General features: G+C 43.7%; 6 protein-coding genes across 6 annotated transcripts, besides 4 other annotated features; 2 read left to right on the top strand and 4 right to left on the bottom strand.

The window, feature by feature from the left end:
* Positions 1 to 464: 464 nt before the first annotated feature.
* Positions 465 to 952, bottom strand: PHALS_00332 (uncharacterized protein; the record flags this gene model as incomplete). The annotated part of the gene is made up of 2 exons (XM_024730536.1): positions 465 to 566; positions 872 to 952. The coding sequence occupies 2 exons, from the start codon at positions 950 to 952 to the stop codon at positions 465 to 467; spliced, it is 183 nt and encodes a 60-aa protein (XP_024572379.1).
* Positions 953 to 5,213: 4,261 nt separating this feature from the next.
* PHALS_00331 (uncharacterized protein) lies at positions 5,214 to 5,567 on the top strand (the record flags this gene model as incomplete). The annotated part of the gene is made up of 1 exon (XM_024730525.1): positions 5,214 to 5,567. One exon carries the CDS (start codon positions 5,214 to 5,216, stop codon positions 5,565 to 5,567), a length of 354 nt encoding a protein of 117 aa, XP_024572378.1.
* Positions 5,568 to 8,331: 2,764 nt separating this feature from the next.
* On the bottom strand, positions 8,332 to 8,567 carry PHALS_00330 (uncharacterized protein; the record flags this gene model as incomplete). Its single annotated transcript, XM_024730514.1, has 2 exons — positions 8,332 to 8,474; positions 8,546 to 8,567. The coding sequence occupies 2 exons, from the start codon at positions 8,565 to 8,567 to the stop codon at positions 8,332 to 8,334; spliced, it is 165 nt and encodes a 54-aa protein (XP_024572377.1).
* Positions 8,568 to 11,181: 2,614 nt separating this feature from the next.
* Positions 11,182 to 11,287: a sequence feature (Protein overlapping with rRNA (PHALS_00329, CEG36007.1) was converted to a misc_feature.).
* An 86-nt stretch (positions 11,288 to 11,373) lies between these two features.
* Positions 11,374 to 11,471: a sequence feature (Protein overlapping with rRNA (PHALS_00329, CEG36007.1) was converted to a misc_feature.).
* A 116-nt stretch (positions 11,472 to 11,587) lies between these two features.
* Positions 11,588 to 14,665: a sequence feature (Protein overlapping with rRNA (PHALS_00329, CEG36007.1) was converted to a misc_feature.).
* An 84-nt stretch (positions 14,666 to 14,749) lies between these two features.
* Positions 14,750 to 14,818: a sequence feature (Protein overlapping with rRNA (PHALS_00329, CEG36007.1) was converted to a misc_feature.).
* A 97-nt stretch (positions 14,819 to 14,915) lies between these two features.
* PHALS_00328 (RxLR-like protein) lies at positions 14,916 to 15,656 on the top strand (the record flags this gene model as incomplete). The annotated part of the gene is made up of 2 exons (XM_024730492.1): positions 14,916 to 15,531; positions 15,592 to 15,656. The coding sequence occupies 2 exons, from the start codon at positions 14,916 to 14,918 to the stop codon at positions 15,654 to 15,656; spliced, it is 681 nt and encodes a 226-aa protein (XP_024572375.1).
* A 367-nt stretch (positions 15,657 to 16,023) lies between these two features.
* PHALS_00327 (uncharacterized protein) lies at positions 16,024 to 17,725 on the bottom strand (the record flags this gene model as incomplete). Its single annotated transcript, XM_024730481.1, has 2 exons — positions 16,024 to 17,267; positions 17,326 to 17,725. The coding sequence occupies 2 exons, from the start codon at positions 17,723 to 17,725 to the stop codon at positions 16,024 to 16,026; spliced, it is 1,644 nt and encodes a 547-aa protein (XP_024572374.1).
* A 1,063-nt stretch (positions 17,726 to 18,788) lies between these two features.
* On the bottom strand, positions 18,789 to 19,387 carry PHALS_00326 (uncharacterized protein; the record flags this gene model as incomplete). Its single annotated transcript, XM_024730470.1, has 4 exons — positions 18,789 to 18,838; positions 18,898 to 19,157; positions 19,217 to 19,257; positions 19,331 to 19,387. 4 exons carry the CDS (start codon positions 19,385 to 19,387, stop codon positions 18,789 to 18,791), a joined length of 408 nt encoding a protein of 135 aa, XP_024572373.1.
* Positions 19,388 to 23,958: the final 4,571 nt, after the last annotated feature.

Here is a 23,958-nt window from a genome sequence, read left to right as displayed (position 1 = left end):
GCTGTCAGTTCATTATATGTTCTGGTTGAGTCATCGTTATTGTGGAAATTCTCGTCTTTCTAAATTGACAACTGACTGTCTTGGTGCTTCTCATGCCAGGTTACTGCGTAATATCATTTGAGCAGATGCAGGAGATAAGCATTTCTGTGGCTTTTGAGGGATCAATCGATGATAGTTGAGTGTGATACTGTTTTTTAAATCTTCATCGAATAACGATCATCCCTCTACTGGTCTGTACACAGGCGTCGCCACGCTCGACACTTCTCAATTTGATTTAAACGTTGTGGTAATCCATGAGCATTTAAATACGGACTATTGTAGGAATATCAGTATCTATGAAGATGATGAAGCTCAGTAGAGGAGGCATCCTGTTACTGGTGGGCTGGTAGCCGCACGTAAGAGCAAACTAGTTCTTTTACGAGAGGCCGTAGACGTATCGGCCCAAGTAGAATCAATCTGAAGTATCACTTACAGCCGATCTCCAGTGATTGCGTAAGCTCGTTCATGAAGCTGTACCATGTACAGGCAATCCGCCCACCTGTGATTTGAGCGCTTAAGCTGCTGGTCTGCAAGGATCAATCCAGCTCAACATTTACTAAAATTGTTCCAGTTAGATAGTTTGCTTAGAAACTGAACTGCAGTATTCAATGAAAGATATCAACAGCAGCGATAACTTTCACATTGATCTAGTTGAGGAACACTGTTCAGGTGTTGATTGAAAGCCGTCTAAACGAACACCAGCCGTGAGGAGCTACGTCTAGGGTGATGTAACACGGTACGTACTTTACTATTGTGTACTTGCTGTCTTACATTTTACTTCGCCGAGTACTTGCTCTCATCAAACCTAATTCACGCTAACTTAAAGTCGTACCACGACAAGATCGTGATGGAGTGTATCCTTTGTCGGATAAGAAAACGATTTGTCTATCCCCGGGACACTTGGGAACCTCATATCTATTGTTGGTCCCAACGGTCAGAACAGACCACGTGCGGCGGCACGTTTGGCCTGCCGCTTTCAGTACAGTGTTGGTAGTCCATAAGTAAGGACTTTTTCGGTCATATCTAGGTATTTCCAGTCATTTAGTCTTTTAAACCCCCTGCTAGTCTTACTGCTCTCAGCGATGATGTGACTGGTGAGGAGGCTCTCTTATGAAAAATTGTCGCGCCAACAAGGCTTGCCGGGAGCCATTGTATAGAATAGAGGTCAGTGAGGTTTTGGCAAAATTTATTCAAGGTGCTTGGCGCCAAATTAAGTAGTCAGCCGCAAACTATTTGCAGAGATATTCAATCGGAATGTTTCATTTGCATTACCAAGGATATCCTAAACGACTTGCGCACAGAGACCGCGGTGCAATTGTCATCCACTCATTAAATTTGCGCTGAATGACGCAGTACTTGCCTTTACGGCTTTACCTCGTTTACATACGCGATTTGGCAAAGTCCGGGTGCCACTGGCAGATTCTGACAATGGTACCAATTTAGGTGGAAGAGGAGACGTCGATCGACTTGCTGGTATCAGCCCGGTGCAAATTTGTGATTTCATACCAAAGTAGTGATTTCATACCAAAGTAGTGATTTCATACCAAATTGATTTAGCGATCTTCGCAGGATGCGCGACGGTATGACTGAAGGCCAAGGCAGCACACCGATATTAGAGCCAGGCGGAACACACGTCATATGTTGTGGGGTGAAAGGTTCTATTAGATCAATACACATGAAGTGAATGTGGTCTTTAAGACCAAGTCGCGACCGTGCTACATCTGGCGGTCATAGAGAAACAAGGCTGAATTATACTCTGACTTTACCGAGGAGAATGCGAACACACCCAGTATTCTATGTGGGCTAATAGAGCCATAGCGTGATCACGCTTCTTACGATCCAGCCAGACGCGAAGAGCTCTATTGAAGACAAAACGACATCTATACTATCTCTGTAGCTTGGCTACTCTTTTCCCAAACAGCGATGTGGTTCTGAACATCTGGGGGTGCCTTAAGCTAGGAAGTACAATGGCGAAGATTAAAAAGCAAATCCAATATCTAGCTTATCTCAGATTTGAACACACGTCGTAAACCTTGAAGAGAATTGACGTACCGCCATAAACGAAGGAGCTTAAAGGAGCTAGCCACGGGAGGATCGGCCTTCGTCGACACTGATCGATGAGCAAGGGGTGGTTCACACTCACGTGTAATTATAAGTGGTCCATCGGGTACACCAGCGATCTTACCACATCTATTTAAATACACGAGGGATTTTTAGACTCCACTTCGGCAAGATCGCCCTGGTGCTGCATCCCCTCGACGTCCGCGTCGTGTTCTGAACTTTGAAACGAAAAGCATGAGGCAACGCTCGAGGTGCAAGTCCGCTCGGGTGATCTGGCTTATGAAGGCTTGGGGGGCCTCGAGCCAGGTCCAATCTGTTAGTTACGAGCCGAATATCGTCGGTGGATTCTGCGGCTGGGTGTCAAGACGCTTTTCTTGATGGAAATGGGTATAAAGATCCTGAATCATCCGCACAGGAGCGAACATTCGGCGCAAGCTAGCTCTAAACATCAGGCGCTTGTCGATATTGGTGTGGAACTCCAGATGCAGCTGTCTCCACAAAGACTTTTTATAGAAAATGTTGACATCCGATATGAGTTCTCCTGGGTTTGATCCTGTTGAGACGGATTGAAGTGACTGTGCGTTGCAGTAAATCAATCAGTACCTGGGGTTACCAAGTGTGGTTGATCATGACGACAGCTAAGCGGATATTTGAGCTCATGTGGAGTAAAGGCGAGCTTGGGTAATGAAGTTAAGAGGCAAGCGGATGCGGCTAGCTCGTAAGGGCAGTAAGAATTCACTTAACGTCTTATTGGTCTAGAAATCTCTCTCTGTTATGAAGGGGCTGAAGAGACCTCACGGCAGTTGGAATGCTTGGGAGACGTATCAGCTTAGCTATAGCAAAATGTTGAGCTCGCATCTTTGTTTCAAAGGCAAGAAGAAAATACCAGCTGCATGATGCCAAACGCGCAGAAGGACTCAATGTGTCTGCTACTGACCAGACGTGTTGACGCCGACGATCTATAGGCATAGATCTATAAAAGCCAACAGAGCTGCTTAGAATGTGATAAATGTTGACATTGTTCTACGTATTAGCCTTGACGTGAAAGACATAGCAAATTAAAAAGGACAACTTTACAGGATGCCGTCTTGAAATCGACTAAGGTTACAAACAACATAGTTATCAACCTGACACCGAAAAAGAAAAGACACCACTAGTCTTTCCAAACCTGCAATGGACAACCGGGTAATCAACCGACAGTCAACAAATGTACAGCGGCACCACAACGACGTCGATTACTTCCTGACATTACTTCTAATAAAAAGACCGATTTTGGTAATATGAGCAAGTATTGAAATTTAAAGACAGTTTATATTACTGTTTGTTTTTTACCGTAGCTAAACAGGACAACTATGCTAGAATCCTGACCATTAGTCTCGTCCATTCCAAGGACGAACGTAATTTTATACTACCGTTTAGGCAATCAGTACAATTCTACAATTGGTCTCCTCAAACTCTCGGATTCACTATTTAATCCACTCACTACCACACCTGTCCTTATCCTAAGACTCGCAAACGAAGCCAAGTTGACATGATAGTCTCCTAGTACCCCAGGTACTGATATTGGCTATCTTCCATCAGTATTATATTTTTTTTACCAAAAAGGCTTCTTAACTTGTAAGACAATAAGTTACCATACACTCACTTCATTCCGTATGATGCAGTCTTCAACAGACTCGACAAGAGTGACGTGTTTCTGTCGCAATCAAATCTTCTGTAAAAAGGACACCAAACGAGTCGTGTCGTCTCTGCCTGTAATGTTCTGTAGTACCATAGTAAAAATCGTCATACGATAGTCGCAAAATATTGATTTGGCTATTTTTTGCTTATTAAATGGAGAAATAAAAAACGCTTGTATAAAATTCAATAGAGCTCACTTTACTGGAACGCATGTTTGATCTGCTTAAGCAAGCGAATCTCCTCATTCCAAAGTATCGACTGCTTTCAATTTCAACCTTTGAGCTGTTTCTTTAAACATCTGATGTACAGGTACAAAAGAATTACCGAACAGCTTGTTTTGCAGTATAAAGGTATCTGATCCGAAGGGTATGCTGATCTTGCGCGATGCATCCTAAGGCACGTCTCTTGGTATGGATGTCGCTGTGTTGCGGGATGCCAGTTTGTACAAGTAAGTTTAAAGGGTGGACCTTCCTAGTCGTGACTCGAAGAATAAACCAATCGTTTTCTGTGGCCAATGTTCTTCTAGCTAGGTAGTAATGAAGATCGTTCTTTCCATTTACAATGTCATCGTGATTCTATAAAAAAAGGGTCAAATATAATAAACAGAGCAGGCGTAAGGCTCAATAAAGAAGGTTGTTAGGAAAGACGGGTTACGCTCTCCATCGTATTGTAGAATCTGTGTTTTTCAAATTCTACATCTTTTGTAATCTAACTAAAAAAAGCTGCGGTGAAGCTTCGAATAGATTTCAAGGACGATCACAAAGCTAAGAAATTTCTATCAAAAGGCGTAGATAACGCCAAGAGTTGGATTATGGGCAAATTAGGTCAAATAGTAATCATAAGTATTATAATACGCGCATTTTATTAATAAAAAACATTAAATTTGGGGAGATGTTTTTCGTGCCAGACGACGATGATAAAGACTGACCTTCTCGATAATGCGTGCCTTAATCGTCATCCGTAATAGAGAATTCGAACATGGAAGATGCGATAAACACTATAAAGCAACAAGCTTTTTGATAGACAGTCATGAGGTCCTCGACTTACAAAGCTGCGGTAATGACGTAGATTAGCTAATTTAACAGAGAGCGTCTAAAATATATCAAACCTAGGAAATTTACACTGCTCTTTTTTTTCACTAGAATACCAGGATTTGTATGCCACTCTAGGTTGTCGCATCAGCTGTGGCTAGGCTCTATTGAATCTTCACCAGCCCAAGATCAATCTTGAGCACTGATCCGTACTGAATCTCCCTAATCCCAGTACTTCCAATGATTGTGGCGGCCATTTTGCAATTCGACTCAAGCTCGACCCGTCAGTCTAATACCTGATTTGTTTGGTGCGAGATCTCCCCCCTCTGATTTTTCGCCACAGTAACCGAACAGGACTATAGGACGTATTACAGGACGGTCTAGGACCATTCTTCTAGAACAATGCAGCTCATCCAGGCATTTCTAATGGTCACTATCCTTTGTGTGGCTACAATCAACGCTGAAAATCCAGAGTTCCAGAACGACATTCGACAACCATCGAACGACACAGACACGAATACTGGAAAGGATTCTGTTGCCAAGGGTTTTGATGTGAATAAAGTCGAATTCTCAGTAAGTGACCCTAGCGAAGAAGGAGGCGAAAATGTTTCAAAAGACCACACGCCTTTGATAGCAGCTGTGGGTGCGTGTGCGTGTGTTGGTGTGTTGGGTGCAGTCTACATGAAACGACGGAAGCAAAATGAGAAGTTACCGGGTGAGATTTTCACAATTGACGATAAAAACTCGGTTTTGTAAATGTCAGGCTCCTCAACGCGACTATTCATGACGAACGTCGTCTAGAGGATCTGTCTTATTACGCTGGTAGCATTCGATTGAGAGTTGAAAAGGGTGTGATCGAAATACTACTTTTTATTTAGCATTAATTGGCGTTACGAGCAAGTTTCATCCCTTTTCGTAGTTTCGAAGACACGTAACGTGGTCGTTAGATATGTAATCGCAGCCTAATCGATCGTAGAAATGGTGTAGTTGGCGTCTTGCAGCAAAGACGTTGTTGATCATTACATTTCGTAATAAAAAATCTCTTTCTATCACTATAGTCTTTGAAAAAGGGAGAGAGAACACGTGGAATGGATTTTGGCTGCAGCTGTAGATGTTGGCACGATTGCTCATCTTATACTTGTATTCAGTGTGATGAGCTGATACTTCGAGACACAAGCACTAATCGATGGGAGATAAGTGCGGCTGTTTGAGCTGATGGAGCGCTAAGTAATCCATTCACATGCATAGTGACGAGTTGGCGAAACTTTTGTACCTGCCGATAGAGAGCGTACGGATAGGTAGAATTGCCCATACCACGAAAGAATTTAGCGAACACACTGGAATAGCCAGCAAAGAAGCAATGAATTAATCTTTGGTAGTCATGATGAAGCCTTAAATAATTTCTCAACAAAGCCTTTTCGAAGTCGTGATATATACAATATCTTTATATACGGAACCATGAGCCTTCGCCAGGCAGCTGCGCGAGGTACTCACGTCAGTGCACTCGTTCAAAAATTGTAAACAGAGACATTCTTTTTTTCTGGAGGCAGAAACACCTGACAAATTGAATTACCCAATGGTTTGTAGGTTCACCTTACACTTCTATGTCAGCGACAATATCATACGAATGTACGGCATACATAAAGATTCTGTGTAATCGTAAGAAGTCAGAGGTACCTAAGAAGACGACGACTAAAAGAGGTCCGTGGAACACAGAGCTGTGATTCTTGGAAATGTCATAACGGATAGATCAGGTATTAGTTTTGATAAATTTAGTCATTGGTATATTTGAGAAGCTAGCACCTGGGTAACAATTTTTTGCTGCCTCTTGTGGAGCGTACGAACCCCACCTCTGTGCATTAGTCAACGTGGATTCTTGAAGTCAAAAATTTTCTCTGTGTTCAGCGCATGGCAACCCCATTTTTGCAATCCAACGCGTAAGAGGGCTGTATCCTAAGTGAAAGAGAACACGAGCTTGATTAAGTCTTCCCATCTGAAGTAAATATACTTGGAAAGTGTAAGTTCATTGTTGGTCCTGAGGGGCTAAAAGACTGGCTGACCATGGGTGAGAAACGGCGTTCGCTCGTCTGGATGCGTTCACCAGGAAACTATCAGGAACGCCTGAACCAGTCATCAAAGAGGTCACAGATGGCACCTACCGTGGGGTCGCTAATTCTAATATTCCAGTCCTTTGAAAGCAGAGACGGATCACTGAATTTCTTCTGAGTAAGATGAGTTGGTGTGGCCATGAATTCAACTATGCGCTGAACAAGCGTCGCTAGCGGAATCGAAGCTGTAGGCCGCGCGTGAGGATGGGTACAAAAGTGCGATACCATTGTACAAGACGTATTTCCAGCAAAAAAATTGAAGTGACATTTGTTGCAGGTGTTTGCTAGGTGCGACCAATTTATCGGGTGAGCTCCAATTTTTTGTCCACCCGTAAAGGGCTTGGGAGCTAGTCACTATGCCCAGAAGCTGCGAGATCATAACACCGCAATATGGAAGGTCATCTTCTACTTTTCTGGATACTAAAAGTTTTCTCAACTTATAAGAGGTTCGATGAGGCACCGTTCGCGCCGAGATCTTCCGCTTCCTCCCTGTCTCTTCCGATGAAACGGTGAGTGTTGCATTGAATCGAGAGGACAACTTTCGAGCAACAACGGTCAAATTAGGTAGTGGAAGTGGAAGCTTTACGAGCACGCCATAGGTGACGAACCTCAGCCTTGCTGTTCAGGGAAAAGAAGTATCTTTTGGCTACCATGCAGCTCTGTCGTACTTGCAGATTGTTCAACTGCAACAGAGCAAAACATCTGCGCCATGCGTATCGCTTCCGCTTTAAACTGAAGAGCACAAAGAATCGAAATCTTAGACATGTGATGGTACAAAAAGATGTGCCTCGTACACAACATATTTCGAGATTATCCTGGATGGCCGCCTGGAAAGACAAATAACATATATTGCTCAGTGAATTCTACTGAAATCTATCTACTGGTGACCCAAAATGTATAAGTGGGTGCGAATATATCCTCCCATGTTTGAACACTGTCCGCCCGGGCCAACTGCATCGGACTCTTTGGGCGGCCTAATACTTTCAGCAAAGTGTTGATAGTCCAAAATCCTAGACTATACTTTTGGTATTAGTCTATGGTGAATTTTGCATTGATTGTTTCGAGCCATCTGAGCAAAATAATTACTTCGCTACTTTTAACAATGCCGCAAGCAAAAAGGGTATCTCTTGACCAAGTTTTTCACCGACACGGCTTGCCGGTGGCCATTGCGCCGGATCGAGATTCGCTTTATACCACAAAGCTTTGTGAAACTTTATTCGAGTGCTAGGCACCGAATGGAACTTGTAAGCCGCTCATCACCCGCGACTAGAATGTAAATACGCTAGTCGTTTGGTAGTGGATTCCCTTCGACTCGCTAGCGGCGTGAGGCTGAATTGCTAAAACGAGGTGCTCTTAATCATAAAATGTCACGCTGTGTATAAAGGGTTAGGATTTATCCGGTAATGTATTTTTTAGTTTGAAACATCATTTCCTTTGATTGGTGTAAAGCGCATTAGCCTTGGCAGAGAGGGAAAGCCAGACTCGCTGACATCATCCATGCAACACTTTAAAGCAACCGAGGATTTTTGCCATGTAATTGAATGCCCTGCGCCAGCTACCTATGGCACAATGCTTATGCGATAAGTAGGATAAAACACATGAGTATGTACAAGGTTTTCTTATTACAGTCAGCCCAATGAGCAAGCATTGTGAAATTTACAAGACTAGTTGAGTCGACGCTAAATCGTACTGCAAAAAAAAATCATCCTCGCGAAAAGTGTTGAAGTACACAACTACATCCCGAAGAGAGTAGAGCATATCTTGTTTTCTAAATGAGCTTGTTTTAGCCAAATCAAAATACCAGTCGGATGTAAAGCGCTTAGTAAAAGACGGCTGAATGTGTCAAATCCTACATAGCTGATTTATTTTCTGCTGAGGGCAATGATGTATACGTCTCTGAATCGCCAAAGATACTTCTTACGATGGCGCAGCAATGGAGCTTATCTGAAACGTTGCACATACTAGTATAACTCCAAGCCAAAGATCTTGGAGAGTCGACGTGCCACCACAACCTCGAAAAAATCACAAAAGCCAGTCGCGGGTGGGTAGCCCTTTAATGGTACTGCTCAATGAGCATGAGGTCGTCCATTTTTGCGTGAAACTGTTAGAAGTCCGGTTATTAAGACGAAAAAAAGTTTTCCGGTAACGCGAAAAGGATCATTGAAATATTACATGGTCTACTTCGCCAAGAGTGTCTAGGTGCCGTTGGCACGTTAAATCATAACACCCACGAACATTATCCTGCCAGAAGAAGATGCAAGGTTGCCCAGTGTATCAAATGAATGGGTCCCGACCATATTTGGTCAAAAGCGGGAGCGGCCGTCTCCTGAAAAATGGACGGTCCTTCTGGTCGGGAGATCAAGAGGCGATGATCATATACCTTGGCTTCCATTATTTTAATTCGCGAATTGAAGCATCATACCGGACTGTAAGGCTGTTTAACGGGTGAGGAGAAACGTCGTCTAATCAAGACCGCGAATTTAGTGTGATCACCAGTATTTAGTACTCACGGTTCGGCCCCCATGTAGAATTCGGATAAACCCGACCGCTGCTTCTTAAAGCACAGATAGTACTCCTGAGATGTGGTGAGCCAAAAGCTTCCCACGAAGTGACTTTCAAACGCTGGTCCCGCCTACATTTTGCGCAGAAGGGCCGGGTGTATAGGCGTGTAAGGATCGTGTCACGCGGCCTCCTAATCACGATTGGATCTAGGCAGCACAAGCCGATCGAAATCCCAGCTTATTAGTGATAGGCTAGATATCATCGTGACTCACGTAGTGGAAATTCGCTGCAGCATCCAACGTAGTGAACGGTAATAGATTGCGGCTTTCGTGCAACAACGAAGCGGAGCATTAAGGGCGCCTTTAGTACCGTAGGTGGGTCTGCCTATTGTCGTTAAGTGAGGGCATAGATTTTGAGACAGATGATAGTGTGTTGCTACAGCTTACGTCGGAGAACGTATTGGCCTCCTCACCAAAAATTGATTGAATACGAAATCCATCAGAGGCTTGGCGAGATTAACGACGATACGTAAGGGAGAGAAATAATTAGCAGGTACAGTTTTAGGAGCAGGCACCGCAGACTCCGTGTAGTGAAAAGATACTAAGTGCTGTTGAGTTTTCACTCTGGCGCAAAGTCATGAAAAGACAGAAGATAGTGAGAATTATTTTTTGGTGGGGATGATGTGACAGGGTACGTGCGGTAATTTTGCGTTTATAAAGGTATCCAAGTGTCGATGTTATGAAGACAATAGACTCCTTGAAGGAGAGATTCGTGGTCCACCTATGCTGAGCCCCGCGTCGCTCAAAACAGATACTTACTAACGAGAACCGTCACGCACATAACCAACAAATACTGTACATACATCACGCATCGTACTTGCAGATCTTCACACACATTTAGACAAACATCCCAGCTGCCACACACTTTTTTGTAAATATGGCGTTATATTTGATTTTAAAACGCCGCATTCAGTAGTATCGGCACTTTGGTCTTTGATAACTGTCTGAGAAAAAGGACTTGTCTAAGTTGGTATCGAGTGAGGTTTCGACCAGACTCGCTTCGTGCTTTACTTCGAAAAAAGCTTTGATAGCGTACTTGACAGCGAGGCCCATTACATCGTCGCTGAATTTTTAAACTGGCGTAGCTGAGTGTGCGTGGCTCGAATTCGTTCACGTGGTACAAAATTTGTCAAGTACGCTCATGCTTTTTTGACACTAGAGATCAAGGCTGTACTCACCGTTGTATTGTTCATATCTATAGTTTGCGCGAGGTGATGCATCAAAAAGATGCATCTTTCTTCGTTGGGTAGATTGGTGGCTAAGATATGTACTTCCCTAGTCCTGATGGATGGGAGCTTTTGAAGCGACCACGACCATTGTACATTTGCAGCTGTAGAGATACATTAACGAATCGTGTCTGCTATTAAAACGAATATTTTTAGCTTGTCTCGAACAGGACCTTTGATACAATGCCGCTCCAATTTTTGGATGACAAGGCAGTTCTCAAGTAACCTGGCGATCATATATTACATTTTAATTCTTGGAAAACAAACTATACTGATTTTGGTGTTTAAAGCGACATTCCTTAATAATCGCTGGTGATACTTGCCGGGAGGGGTTCCGAAGCCAAACTCCTCTTTGTACTCTGATCGCTTGACTAACTTAATCTTTAAGATAGTGTTACGGCGCCCAATAAGTCCAACCTACTGGGTCCATGCTAGTAGACTGGCAGAAGTATTTACGTGCGAACAGTGCCAAATATTAAAAAGATGAATGACGAAACAGCACTTGTACGTAAACTAACCCCGTATGGACCACTAGCAACTCGGTATTCACATCCACAAGTTCAATTGAGAATCTCGTAGGTCTTACAGATTTAAAGTTTGAGAATTATTCGAGAAAGTTTCTCGTCTGGCGATGCAGGGTGAACATAACGCAAATGTGCTCGCTCACCTTGATAGGCTAGTCAATTCGGCAGGTGAGATATTACACACTCCTAGGCGGATCTCGACTTCCATGACCACCGTCCTGTCGTCCAATTGAAGCAATACCTTTTATGGACAAATTGTGTACGTAGTAGCAAAATTTCTATTAAACATAATCCTAGAAATCATACAGATAACTTAATCGCTTAGCTGCCCTGATTGTTATGAAGTGGTGGTAGCACCTTTGCATTAGCAGTCAATGATGCATTCAATCCACTACGTTCACTGCGTCTTCGCTGCAATGCAGTAGGTGGATCAAAAGTTTGAGTTTTTCCACGTGCCTTTGAAGACTGTGTAGCATTTATAGAATTGAATGACTGCTGCATCTGAACGTGCGGTTTCAGCACTTGCAGTAATCCAATGTTAGGGCTTCGTGCAAATGTTTTGTTGTACATCTCTTCACGATTCAAGAGCTCACGCTTAAAGTAAGCCATTTCATCTAACGTCTTTTGCACCAAAGCATCCTTTTCTTCGACAAGACGCTCAAGCTCCACGATATGAGCTACGTCTTCGGATCGACTTTCTCGTCGAGCATACTTTTCCTGCCAATCTATGATCGTTTTTTTAAGCTCTGTGATTTGATCCAGCATAACACGTTGAGTCTCGTGAAATTGATCGCTCAGTTTCTTAGTTTCACTCAAGTTTTCCTCCAGTAATTTATCCATTTCATACTTCGTAGCGGCTTTAATGGTCTCAATCTCTTCACGTGACTTCTGTTCCAAAACAGCAACTTTCACTGTCATCTCTTCAGTCTTTGCTGTTAAAGCAGCCTTCAAGTCTTGGCTTTCTTGCATTGCACTAGCCCACTCAAGCCTTTTTTTGGTTAGCGATTCAGCAGTTGCCTCTAAACGTTCACGTACTTCTCCATACTGCTTGTCATATATAGTTTGAGCTTTTAAAAGCGCTTCAGATCGCTCTTCGTCTTTTTTAATGATCATTCCAGCGAGTTGCACCGCAGCGTCAGCCTTTACAGTCACAATTGCACGTTCTTTAGCATCAAACATCGTTGTTTCCATCTCCTTCAAATTTTCAGCATGTCGTTGCGTAGCCGTATCAAGTTCATGTCGATGGTCTGATACTATGCGTGCAAAGTCCAGATCAGCCTTCGCCTGAAGACTTGTCAGCTGAGCTTGCATTTCGTTTCGAACGCACATTTCCACCTCATGTACGTATCGGGAATGGTCTAATTGAAGCTTATCTCGCTCTTGTCGAGCTTCGAGCTCAGCACGAGCACGTTCAGCTACTGTCTGCTCGATAGAACGGATCATAGCACTACAAAAATCCTCTTGTTCAAGTCTCCTGACCTCATCCATAACTCGTTGCATCTCGGCCGCTTGCTCTGTAGATGCTTCAAAAGTTAGTCTAACGACTTTAATCTGCTCTTGCAGCTTCGTAATTTGTGGTTCATACAGCTCGCGCATCATTTTTTCTTGTGCGCTGAGCTCCTTTAACCTCTGACTTTCTAACATTTCAGTAATATTTTGCAATCTAGTTGCTTGGTCTTGAGTCATTTGGCGCAGAATATTCGAGTGTTCTTGTTTGATCTGATTCACCTCTTTGCTTAAGGATTCGACTACCGATTCATGCTGAGATTGACACTCATGAAGCTGCTTTTGATGTGCTGCATCCCGCTCTTTTTGTAGTTTCGACGTAGACAATTGCAACGCATCATTACTTGACTGTAGGAATGAAACCTGCTGTTGTGAGCTCTTCAACTGCTGACTCAACTCTTCGTGCTGCGTCTGCAAGGCTGTCAGCTGATGCGTACCAGTGGCAACTTGACTTTGTAGCACGTTAACTTGCACTTTAAATGCGTCAATCTCTTTATTAAGTTTTGCCTGCAGAGTCTTTGCCACTTCGTCGTGCTCACTTACAATTTCTTCGTGTTTTCTCGTCAGCGCTGTAATCGTTGCATCGAGCGATTGATGCGAAGCCTCATTTAATTGTTTTTCCATTTGGTCCAAGTGTTTTGCTGCTTCAACGCGATGCTTCTCCATTTCAAGCGTGTGAGTACTTACTAACTGCTGTAGTGTTTCCTTGTGGGTTTGTTCGAGTGCTTCCAGCGCTTGGTTATGAGCAATGATTGCTTGTTGTAATTTAAGTTGCACAGCCTCCAACTCTTGCGTTAATTTCAATGTATTTCTTGCGTCGTCCGTCTGTATCGTTACCATCTTGTTGTGCGTAGCTTTGAGCTCCGTTTCGAGCGTTTGAATCTGCTGCTGACCGGCTTTGATCTCCTCGGTAGCTGCTTGTATATTATGATTGAGACCAACGACCTGCATCTCGTACGTCTGCAGTTGCTGGTTCAGGCGAGCTTGAGTTTCAGATGCAGTAGCTTTGTACGTAATAGCCTCTTGCTGTAATGTCTCTATCTCTCTCTGTGTTTGGACGAGACCTTGCTCTCGTGTGTGCAAGCTCTGCTTTAGTGTTTCAATCTCCTGAGCCATCTCATTTCCTTGATTCTTACTCACAACGAGCATGCGCTGTAGTTCCTCTGAGTGAGCAGCGGAATCCTGACGCTCACTGAGCACGTCTTGCTGTAATTTAGCCATCTGCGCCTCCAGCTGTTGCTTCGTCCAAGCAGCTTCTTGTTGACTTTTAACCAGCGTCTCGTTTTCTTGACATAGCATCGTCTCATTTGCACGTAGCGCTTCCATCTCAATTGAAAAGGCTTCGATCTTGGTCAGATAGTCGTGTTTCATCATGTCAAAAGCAGTTTGCGCACTCACAGCTTGAGTCACTCGTTGGCGCTCGTGCTCTGCTGCTGCATCCTGCTGTTGCTTCTCCCAATCCTTTTGAGCACTAACTAAATTGGCTTTTGATATTTCTTGAAGTCGAAGCTGTTCGGCAAGCATCTTGTTGTACTTTGAAGTCGAGATCGTCTCAAGCTGCTTCATTTCATCAGCATGTTTTATCGTCAATTCTTCAAGCCGAGCTTTGTTCGCTAGATTTTCTTCTTTCGACGTATTTTCAAACTCCTCCTTCATCGCTTCAGCTCGTTGCGTAAGATCTTTGACTCGATTTTCATATGCGTCTTGAGCACCCTTTACTAGAATCTCCAGTTCTGACACTTTTGCTTTAAACGCTTCTTCCGCAGCAACTTGACTAGCGTGTGTCCGTTGTTGCTGTTGCTTTGCTTCATTGATCAGTCGTTGTCGTTCTGCAGCATATTGATGCTCTCTCTGAGCAGTAGCAGTCGTCTGCGTTTGCAGTGTTCCGTGCAGCATCTTTATCTTGTCAGCTGCATCTTGTGTAATCTTCTGCAGTTCCGACGCATGTATTGATCGAATATGCTCCGTTTCAGCTTGATTGTCTTCATTACGGGTATTCAGCTGAAAAATCACCTTTGTAAGCTGCGCAATCTTCTTACACATTTTCAAATGCAACTCGGCCGCAGCACTTGTATTCATCATGAGCCCGTGACCAATACGTCGAGATTTGACGGCCGTGGTACTACCGAAACGGCTGATCTTAAGCTATTTTTCTATTAAAAGTAGACAGTCGGTGAAGATGATCCAGTTCAGCATCTTGCTTCATGCACTGTTCGGTATCGTGCTGCGAGCTTCTACCGTCTTAAGTGGAACATCGTTTCCAGGCGTAGAATATAACGTCGTAGTCGGCGAGCCAGCTCATGCCAGCAGCTACTACAACTTTGTGCCTAATGTTCTATACGACACCCAATACGTTCCTAGTAATGCTAACGACGGATTTTCAGACGCAACGAGCTGGTGGTCGGCCGGTGACGATGCCACTGAACAAGTTTTTTGGCAAGTGAATATGAGCAGCTGGGCGCCAAGTATCACACGGATGGTTGTACGATGGCACGGCTTCTTGTCGCCTAAAACCTACCGCATTCGTGTGTCATACGATGGTCGTGAATTCACGAGCGTCCTCGCCTTTGCTAATCTTTCTAATGCTTACGATCGAGTTGATAACCACACAGAAGGATTTGGACGTCTAATATCGAAGTTTAAATACATTCGAATAGTGATGGATGACCCAAATGTCTGTGGTGACCAGTTTTCATGTGTCGACGATGGTATCAGTGAGAGAACAATTGATACGAATGAGCGTGTGCTTTATGGCATTCGCGAGGTTGAAGTGTGGGCCAAAGGGAGGAGGAATGGTGCGTACAAGTACTTGTAACGATATTGCAAAGTGCTGATTATCTCGTTTTTGTCCTCAGGAGCAACGTCAAAATGGAGATTCAGTATCAAATTTCTGGTAGTTTTCATGATGGTCGTTATTTGATATGAAGATAGGATTCAAAAGAGACTAAAGGTTGGCACTTTCTATTAGAACACAGTTGAAAGTCACTCACTCATAGACACAGGCATCAGTTTAAGACGCGGACGCGCAAATTATCTGACGAAGGAGAACAAACGGCCTATACACACATTACACGCCCGCGTTTGAGCGAGTGAGTGAGGAACAAAGACTGCGGGTGTCCAAAGTCAGCGTCCAAATCCATCTACTCTCCTTCATCTGCATTATACGTACACACACTCAGTTTTTTCATTCGGTTCCGTCTTGATCAAGGCAGGTATTCCCAACGTTGTTCAGTCTTTGCAACCCAATGTACGGAACAAGACGTTGGAGCAAACACTTAAGGCTTAACTTAAAGTGCCGAGTCCTTGTCGATGGTAAAAATGCCACCCGACGCTTTCTTTGCTTTTGTGCTCCGTCGCTTTATGTAAATCGTGCCGACAATTGCCAGAGCGGCGCAGACGGCAGCGGCAGCAGCAACTGGTACGACCATAGACGAAGCGGCACCCGCGGCTTCGTCTTCCGATTTAAATTTAATCGCCTCGACGCTAAATGCTGTCTGTTGCTCAGTGGATTGGTCGGCAGTAGTTGCACCGGCATCTGAGTCGCTGGCAACAGAAGGCGATTTAGTAAGCACAACTTCCGAGTCTGCCTCTCCGTAGGCTGGAGTCTCCGGTTCCGAGTCGTCACTTCCGGCGGTAGAAAATTCCTTGCTGCATGAGGCAGTATCCAAATTGTTAGATGTACCAGTAGGGGTCTCAGGAGTCTCGGGAGTCGAAGGAGTTGCAGGAGTTTCTGGCACGTCAGGAATTTCTAGCTCTTGTTCACAAGGTTCCGAACCCGCCACATCTAATGCATCGTTGCAGTCCGATCCCGCAATGTCAAGTCCTTCAGAACAGTCGTCCTTACCAGCAATGTCAAGACCTTCAGAACAGTCGTCTTTACCAGCAATGTCTAACTCATCAGTACAGTCAGGTTCGCTATCTCCATTGTCAGTAGACGGTGTTTCGGGTGTGGGGCTGGTCGTGATAGTGGAAGTATCGGTTGATGGTGCATCTCCCTTGGTGGCTGTTGTGTCTGTTGAAGTATCGGTAGATGTGTCATCCCCTTTTGTGGCCGTGGTATCGGTAGATGTGTCATCCCCCTTTGTGGCTGTGGTATCGGTTGATGTATCGGAAGATGTATCATCCCCCTTAGTAGCCGTAGTATCGGTGGAAGTATCATCCCCCTTGGTTGCCGTTGTGTCTGTGGAAGTATCAGTAGATGTGTCATCTCCTTTGGTTGCTGTAGTGTCTGTCGACGTGTCAGTAGATGTGTCATCGCCCTTGGTAGCCGTCGTGTCTGTTGACGTGTCAGTAGGTGTGTAACTATCGGACTCGCCCTTGGTTGCAGTAGTATCTGTCGGAGTGTCAGCATCTGTTTCTCCAGTATCTGTCGGGGTATCAGTAGGTGCATCCCCTTTTGTAGCCGTTGTGTCTGTCGGAGTATCAGTAGGTGCATCTCCTTTTGTGGCCGTTGTGTCTGTCGAATCCCCGGTCGATGTATCTGGTGTTGTCGATTCAGGCGATGAACCCGTTGGAGTACCACTTGGTGATTCTGCTGAAGTAAACTGTTAATAAATGCAATAAAGATTCAATCAGGTTTCAAATCGTACCAGGTGTGTCAGGTTTTCCTGCGATGTCTAACCCTTCGTCACAGTCCGAGCCAGCAACGTCAAGTCCATCAGAGCAGTCGTCTAAACCAGCGATATCAAGTTCTTGGCTACAATCGTCAGCTTTTTCAGTATCGCCCGCAATCGGATACTCTTGGTCGCACGAGGCCGCGTCGTCGTCCTTGGTGCTCAAGTCAGCTGGTGAGTCGAGGTTGTCACTCCCGGCCGTGGAGAATTCTTTGCTGCACGAGGAATCGTCTGTTGTGCTTGTAGGTGAATAAGCCGCCGAGACGGTTCCAGAATCACTGGCGCCGGGTGTTAAATTTGGTTCAGAAAAGTCAATGGCGTTCACCTGCGCCGCACAGAACACGGCGGCGAGGAGAAGACTCTTCGCAACCTTCATGCCCTGCTGTTGTGGTCTAGTAGTGATGAGGCCTTCAGTCTCAATCAGGCCTTCTCACGTCAGTTCTCACGAGTGGAAGTCCAATTGCAGAATGACGAAGAAAGAGCGACGGGCGAGATTGGAGCCACAACTTTGACATCCTATGCTGGGAGCATTTGAGTGCAGAGAGTCAGACATGCTGTCTGGGTGCACAGCTGAATGGAGACAAATACTACCAGCTGCTGCCTACGAACACACGATCTGGTGTCGCTGAACGCTTTTGTATGAAGTTCAGCGCACATAGCGTCGGTATGGTCGTAAAAGAAGTACACGTAGAGTCGCGACGCCAGTACTGCCACAAGCGTAAGGCTTACATACGTTCAAGTAGATTTTTTGAAAAATTCAGGCTCATACTATAATGAAGTTGCTATACAATGAATCAATGTGATTGTATCAAACGTTTTCGTTCTATTTTAGCTTCCGTCGGAATTGAATGGTCCGGCCAAGAACTTGACGAATTTACATCTGGTAACATGTATACCAATCGAAGCCCCTTCATAGTAATGCGCTTCCATACGAGCAGTCGGCAGATGATAAAAGAAGTAATGCATACGTACAGATTCGAACCTTGAGCTTTGAAGTATGTAAATCATTGAATTAACGCTAAAGACTAAGCAGTTGCTCTATTTTATTCCTAGGATTTCCAAATGTTTTCCTGACATTCTACGTTCGCACATGTATTTGATTCGTGATTGAAGTCTTAAAGTCAAAACTTTCTTCATATACATCCTGGTGAAGTCGTTGTGTTTGCGCCTTAAATGCTATTTTAGTGTGTACATGAATGCGATCGCAAGTTCCAATTGTTTACCAACTATGAAGGAGTGAATGATTATACGCTCCAAGCAAAACCAACAATAACGTCAGCATGAACGTGCGTGCCTTGACAATGGAAGCTTTTTCACTGGAAATTGATGCTAAGTAACATATTAGAACGCACTGGACACTACCAAGTCTTTTCTTCCAACAAACATATCACTTTTGTAACTGTGATGCTACTTAGCTCATTAGGATGATGTGATGTGGTTCACAAACCTTCTCGATAACGAAGGTGTTGACTCACATATTGGGCTACACCTAGAACGTCCTCACCGTTAGTACGCGTGCACAACGCATAACATATCGCATAGCCATACCTACAGCGTGCGTTGAAAATCTTTTCGTCGACACGTTAATGGCTTGGCTATGGATTAACCAAACTTTAGAGTGGAAAGTCCTTGCACTTTGCACAGCACATGTACATTTTGTCCGGTCAATAAGTTCATGTCCTGCCTCATGGCACAATCCAAGCACCGACAATGCTGGGCACACAGAATTATCCATTGCGACGACTAACTTGGTCGTCGTGTCCAAAATGTTCTGTCTGCTTTGACCTGCAACGCTACGACTTGGCAGGCTATAGATCATTACGTCCGACGAAACACTTTTGTATATGTAAAAAATCATTCTATGCACAGGTTGAACGAACGATAGCGAAAACGATTGCTGCATGAGTTCTACATTGTATTAAAGTACAAAGGAAGCAATAGAATGTTGCGATGAAAAGCATCTTTTAGCGCCGTCACCTACGCGAACAGGAAAATCATCTTCGACATCGTCGATAAGCTTGATTCGTTTCCTATTCATTCATGACGAAGTGCGACGATGCGAACCCTGGATGTGATATCTTGTTCGAAAAATGGAAGAGAAATCATGCAGAAGGTCTGAACGCTTGTGTCAAGGGCAGTGGCACTTGATGATCTATTTTACCCAAAAATCAGATGGCGTCCAGAAAAAGTTTCGGATGTTAGAAGTTGTGATCAGCATTTGACGTCGCGATAATTCGGTTTCGTGGAATGTTTTTGAACACATGAGTCCAATTGCTCTGCTGAGCTTGATAAATATATCAGTAATTGAGATTCGAGATCAGCGTCTTCTCCGATTCTCGAAGCAATATAAAAAATATTGGAGTTTCGATGAAATATTGGTAAAAGTCACTTATTCGATCTTCAATTTTCGCCTTTTTTTGGCTTTGCTGATTATCCCGCTTATTCAAGTACTAAAATATCGATTTTCGATATATTCTAAGAAATTTGAGATATCACAGCGGCTGCTGACGTGATTGCTGCTCAAATCATTTCGGGATTTAAGTGTCAAAGAGGAAGTCTTGAGTGCATTCCGACTGAGCAAACAGCGGCTTCGTGCAATTTAAAATAGTATCACATAAACTGCATCACGAAAAAGAAAAGCTTTTCGCTCATTTCTTCGTCTCGAAAATAGCTTAAACAGTGATGCATTTAAAGCGTCATCATTTGCATTGTATCCATGAAAGTTGCACTCTTGCGGAGCACTTCGAAAGCAATCAAATTTACCCTCAAATCCAGTGCAAGGATCCTTTCATTCGCTGCGGTAGTCGCGTGCTACATATCTTATAATCTCGGATTATAAGATATGTAGCATGGTAAAATGAGCCAAGCGTCATCATCGCTCGACAAAATTTTAAACATGCTGTAGAAAATTGCGCTTGTTAGTGTCTCATCTTTACCTCACTGGGTTGATCGACCCATTTGTCGGACGTAATGGCTTCCTGAAACAGCTTGATTCTTACCAACTTAACGATCACATCATAAGCAAAGATCGTGTGTCGTACACCAATGCAAGTTTGGACATTGAAAATTTCTAGAACGGGTTCAACTATTGAGACCATGCCTGTTATTTGTCTTGGTAAGACAATGGTGTCAAGGTGGAAGTGCCTGTGAGAAGTTTTTATCGTGAATGTTAGTAAAACAACGTTGATAGCTTACTCAGCTCACGTAACACTGTTATTAATCACTGTTTCGGCAGAAACGAATGCATTCTTTGTTTGTTCGGAGCAGCTGGTCGGCCGCCACATGAGCGATTTATATTCTTGATATCTTAAAAAGTTAGGATGTCTGTCAATTATATTTGGTAACCAATGAACGACCTTATCTAGGCTTGTACTGAGTGAGATATGTCACCCGACTGAGTTCTCATCTGGATTCTCAACCGGTTTGTGCTAAACACTGGTGTGACATCCATTGGATTTTTGCTTTACGCCGAGCATTCTTGAGAAGGTCGTGTTTTTTCTCTTAACGCTTTCACAATGTCTCGTACTCGTATTCGTCCGCCAGATATCTTCACTGTCTTCGGCGACCTTGAAGTTGTGGCATAGAATCAAACTCAATCATATCGTCCATAGCTATCAATCACAGAATGTTGCAGCCCTACGAGAAGTTGTTAACATTTATGGAGTGTGGAACGGCTCTTAAGTCTTTAAAATAATGAGAATTGTTTGTGCATTTCCACACTTTGAATGTCTTGAACATCGGCTAGGACGCAACAGCGAATACTTAACTAATGTGCGTTATGTGCCTGCCCTGCGTGATCGTAATGTGTATGTATACGGGCGCCACGAGACACTATTTTACCTCGGACACAAAGTAAAGCTTTTGTAGAGTCTATGCTGATCAGTAATTGTATCGATCGGAATAACATTATTCCGTAAGATGCGGTGGCCTCATCGTGAACAAGATGTAGGTAAACGGATATATTTGAATATCAGAAAGACATCCGTTTCTATATGGATGTCTTTCGAATCTCTTTTTTCAGACATAGCACTCTCAGTTTTGAGCAGAACATTGATTACTAACAGTTCTTTTATTCGGCATTCGGATGTCGGTGAGTCAAGCCACGCGTGTTGGCAAGTGTGGGCTAATCCTCGGTGAGGTTGAAGCATGATACATTCACGTATTTATCCTCAGGCCAACAAATCACGCTTAGAAGCTTCTGTCGTTAGAGGATCTTGTGAAGATAAAACAGTGCGTAGCCCAAGGTCCGGAAGCGGATAGAGCTCGCCTGGATATGCTCACCAGCTATGAAAACTCAGTTGGAAGTCTGCGCAAGCAACCTGGCCTCCGCATAGCTCGATCGAGTGAGGCTGCTAAACTGCTAAGCTCTGGATGGGTATAAATTTTCACTAGATACGAGAGTTTGAATTCAAATATAGATGATGGTAATATTTGGCTCTGCTCATGTTTGGGGAACAAAGCGTCGCGCTGGTGGCTTTCAAGCTCGATGTCCGCGCTTAGAAATGGATACTTGCATGTGGAACACCTGTACAGGATGCATTTTTCGTCACTCGAAATATTGAAACATTAAATGTTGCATGTTTTTGCCCCGCCCAACCGGGACTCCTAAAGGAACATTCGTAGAATTTATCCAGCAGTCAAGAGCTCTATCAACTGAGACGGTAGTAAACTCTCTGTCGGAAGCGACAGCATTTTCAAGCATTGCGTTAGTGTGGATAATCGTCAAGATTGCAAAACTTTTGCTTTCAGTATCAGATAGCATGCAGAGTATTGTAAACACCGAATATGGACATAATATAGCAGCGACACTTGCAATAGCGGTGTTCCTTGTGGAACTTTTGAGCCCTTTGATAGCGTGGAACATTGTATAGTACTAAACCTGAATTCAGAGTACACTCATCCCTTGTTTTGGCGTGGCTGCAACTCCATGAACCATGGATTAATTTGGCGCCACGAGTTTTGCTGTTTTGGTGGGCTCTGCACCTACCTCTACTAGATAACAAAAATACCTTCGTCGCAGGGATGAAGCTGCAACAGCCTCAGTAGAATGCCTGAAATAGCAGCACGGATCAGAAAGAGAAAGTAGCAGTGGGACACACTCGCTCCTAACCTACAAACGCAGAATAAGCGACTTTCTGTCGTGGGTTTTGAAGTGTATCCTGGAATAGACAGATGAGACTTGCTGTTAATTGTTCCCTTTAACTAGTTAAAGTTTTTATATAATCAAATGTGAGTTGCGATCATTAGCGTTTGATCCCTCAAAGATGAGTTGTAGCGGCTGACTATTGTGGTCTCAAAGCTTCGCGGGTTTATGGCAAGCAAAGATATACATTTGTGAATAAAGTCATCGAGGTGTTAGTTATCGTTCGATTGCCAAGCAGAAGCTTAAGTAGTATAATAAGGTAAGGCGATGACATCCTTGAGTTGGTATGGTCGGTTACTCAGGAGAAGCTACGCTCTTCGTCCATGATATGAGTCTATTAGTAGACGCACTGAGAAAGTCGTCGAGGGTATATACATTTTTTAGGGATTCTAGGGTTTTCTTTGTTAAGGAATCACCGCGAATTGTGCTAAGAGACCCGCTCCAGCCGCTTTTCCCGGATCGAAAAGTGTGACATGCAATTGAGTTGGTCATTTGAGCCGAATATTGCGTCACATCCCGATAGATCTTACGAAATGAACATTGCGGCGCCACAAGTGTTTGTTCACTGAAAGCACAAAACTGTTTCTACAAACAAAAGTAAACCCGGCGCCAACTTTTTGTCTATTGGTTAGCGGCAAGCGACGAATTCTGTGAATGATTCCAACAAGCCGAATCTAGTCATCATTCCGACTGAAATATGATGTGTTGGGAAAAAAATATCAGCTGCAGTATATATGTGTTTTTGGTCTGTTTGCATAATTAAGCCAAATAATGTCTTCGCAGTATTAATACTCCGAGTGAACGTTATAGGAGTCTCTGGTTATGCAGCAGGGGCTTCCTAACGTACCAGCGATGTTCGACCGTCCATTAAAGCTGTAAAGGTCCCATCGTACACATACACAGGTCTGCTCTTATCCGTCCATTGACACGCAGGGAACGAGAGTTGGATGTGGATATCCCTAACAAACATTTGGAGCAGTGCCCGTGTGTATCCTCGTAAATTAGCAAGTTGTCTACATATACAAATCGATCTTTGATGTCCATCAATTTCTGAATAATTACATTAAGAAGCATGGCCTGCATCCAAATCGTACAGAGAAGAAGGATTTATTAGATTGCACTTTTTCTATATCTAAAAGATAGTATGGGGTACTTTGGTCTGACCAAATACTTTTTGGTCGGAAGCGATTTGTAGTACATAAGTACTAGCGTCATTGGAAATTTTAAAACTCAAAATGAAGTGGTCGTTCACCTAAAATACCGCAAGATTTATTATCTATGGCGCAAGCCTCAACTTGAGCAACTACCATCGGAAAATTAGGACCAGTAACGCTTACTGTCACATCATAGAATAAAAGCGCGCTCGTCTTACTACCACAGACATCCACTAAACCGAAGTTTTCATTTCCTTAATTTGCTGTTTGAGACTATCATGAAATAAACATAACGGAGCAGAATCGCAGGCG

The sequence above is a fragment of the Plasmopara halstedii genome, assembly GCF_900000015.1.
Source record: "Plasmopara halstedii genome assembly, contig: Scaffold_110, whole genome shotgun sequence".
Lineage (NCBI taxonomy): Eukaryota > Oomycota > Peronosporomycetes > Peronosporales > Peronosporaceae > Plasmopara > Plasmopara halstedii.
This window is presented reverse-complemented; position numbering and strand designations above follow the sequence as displayed.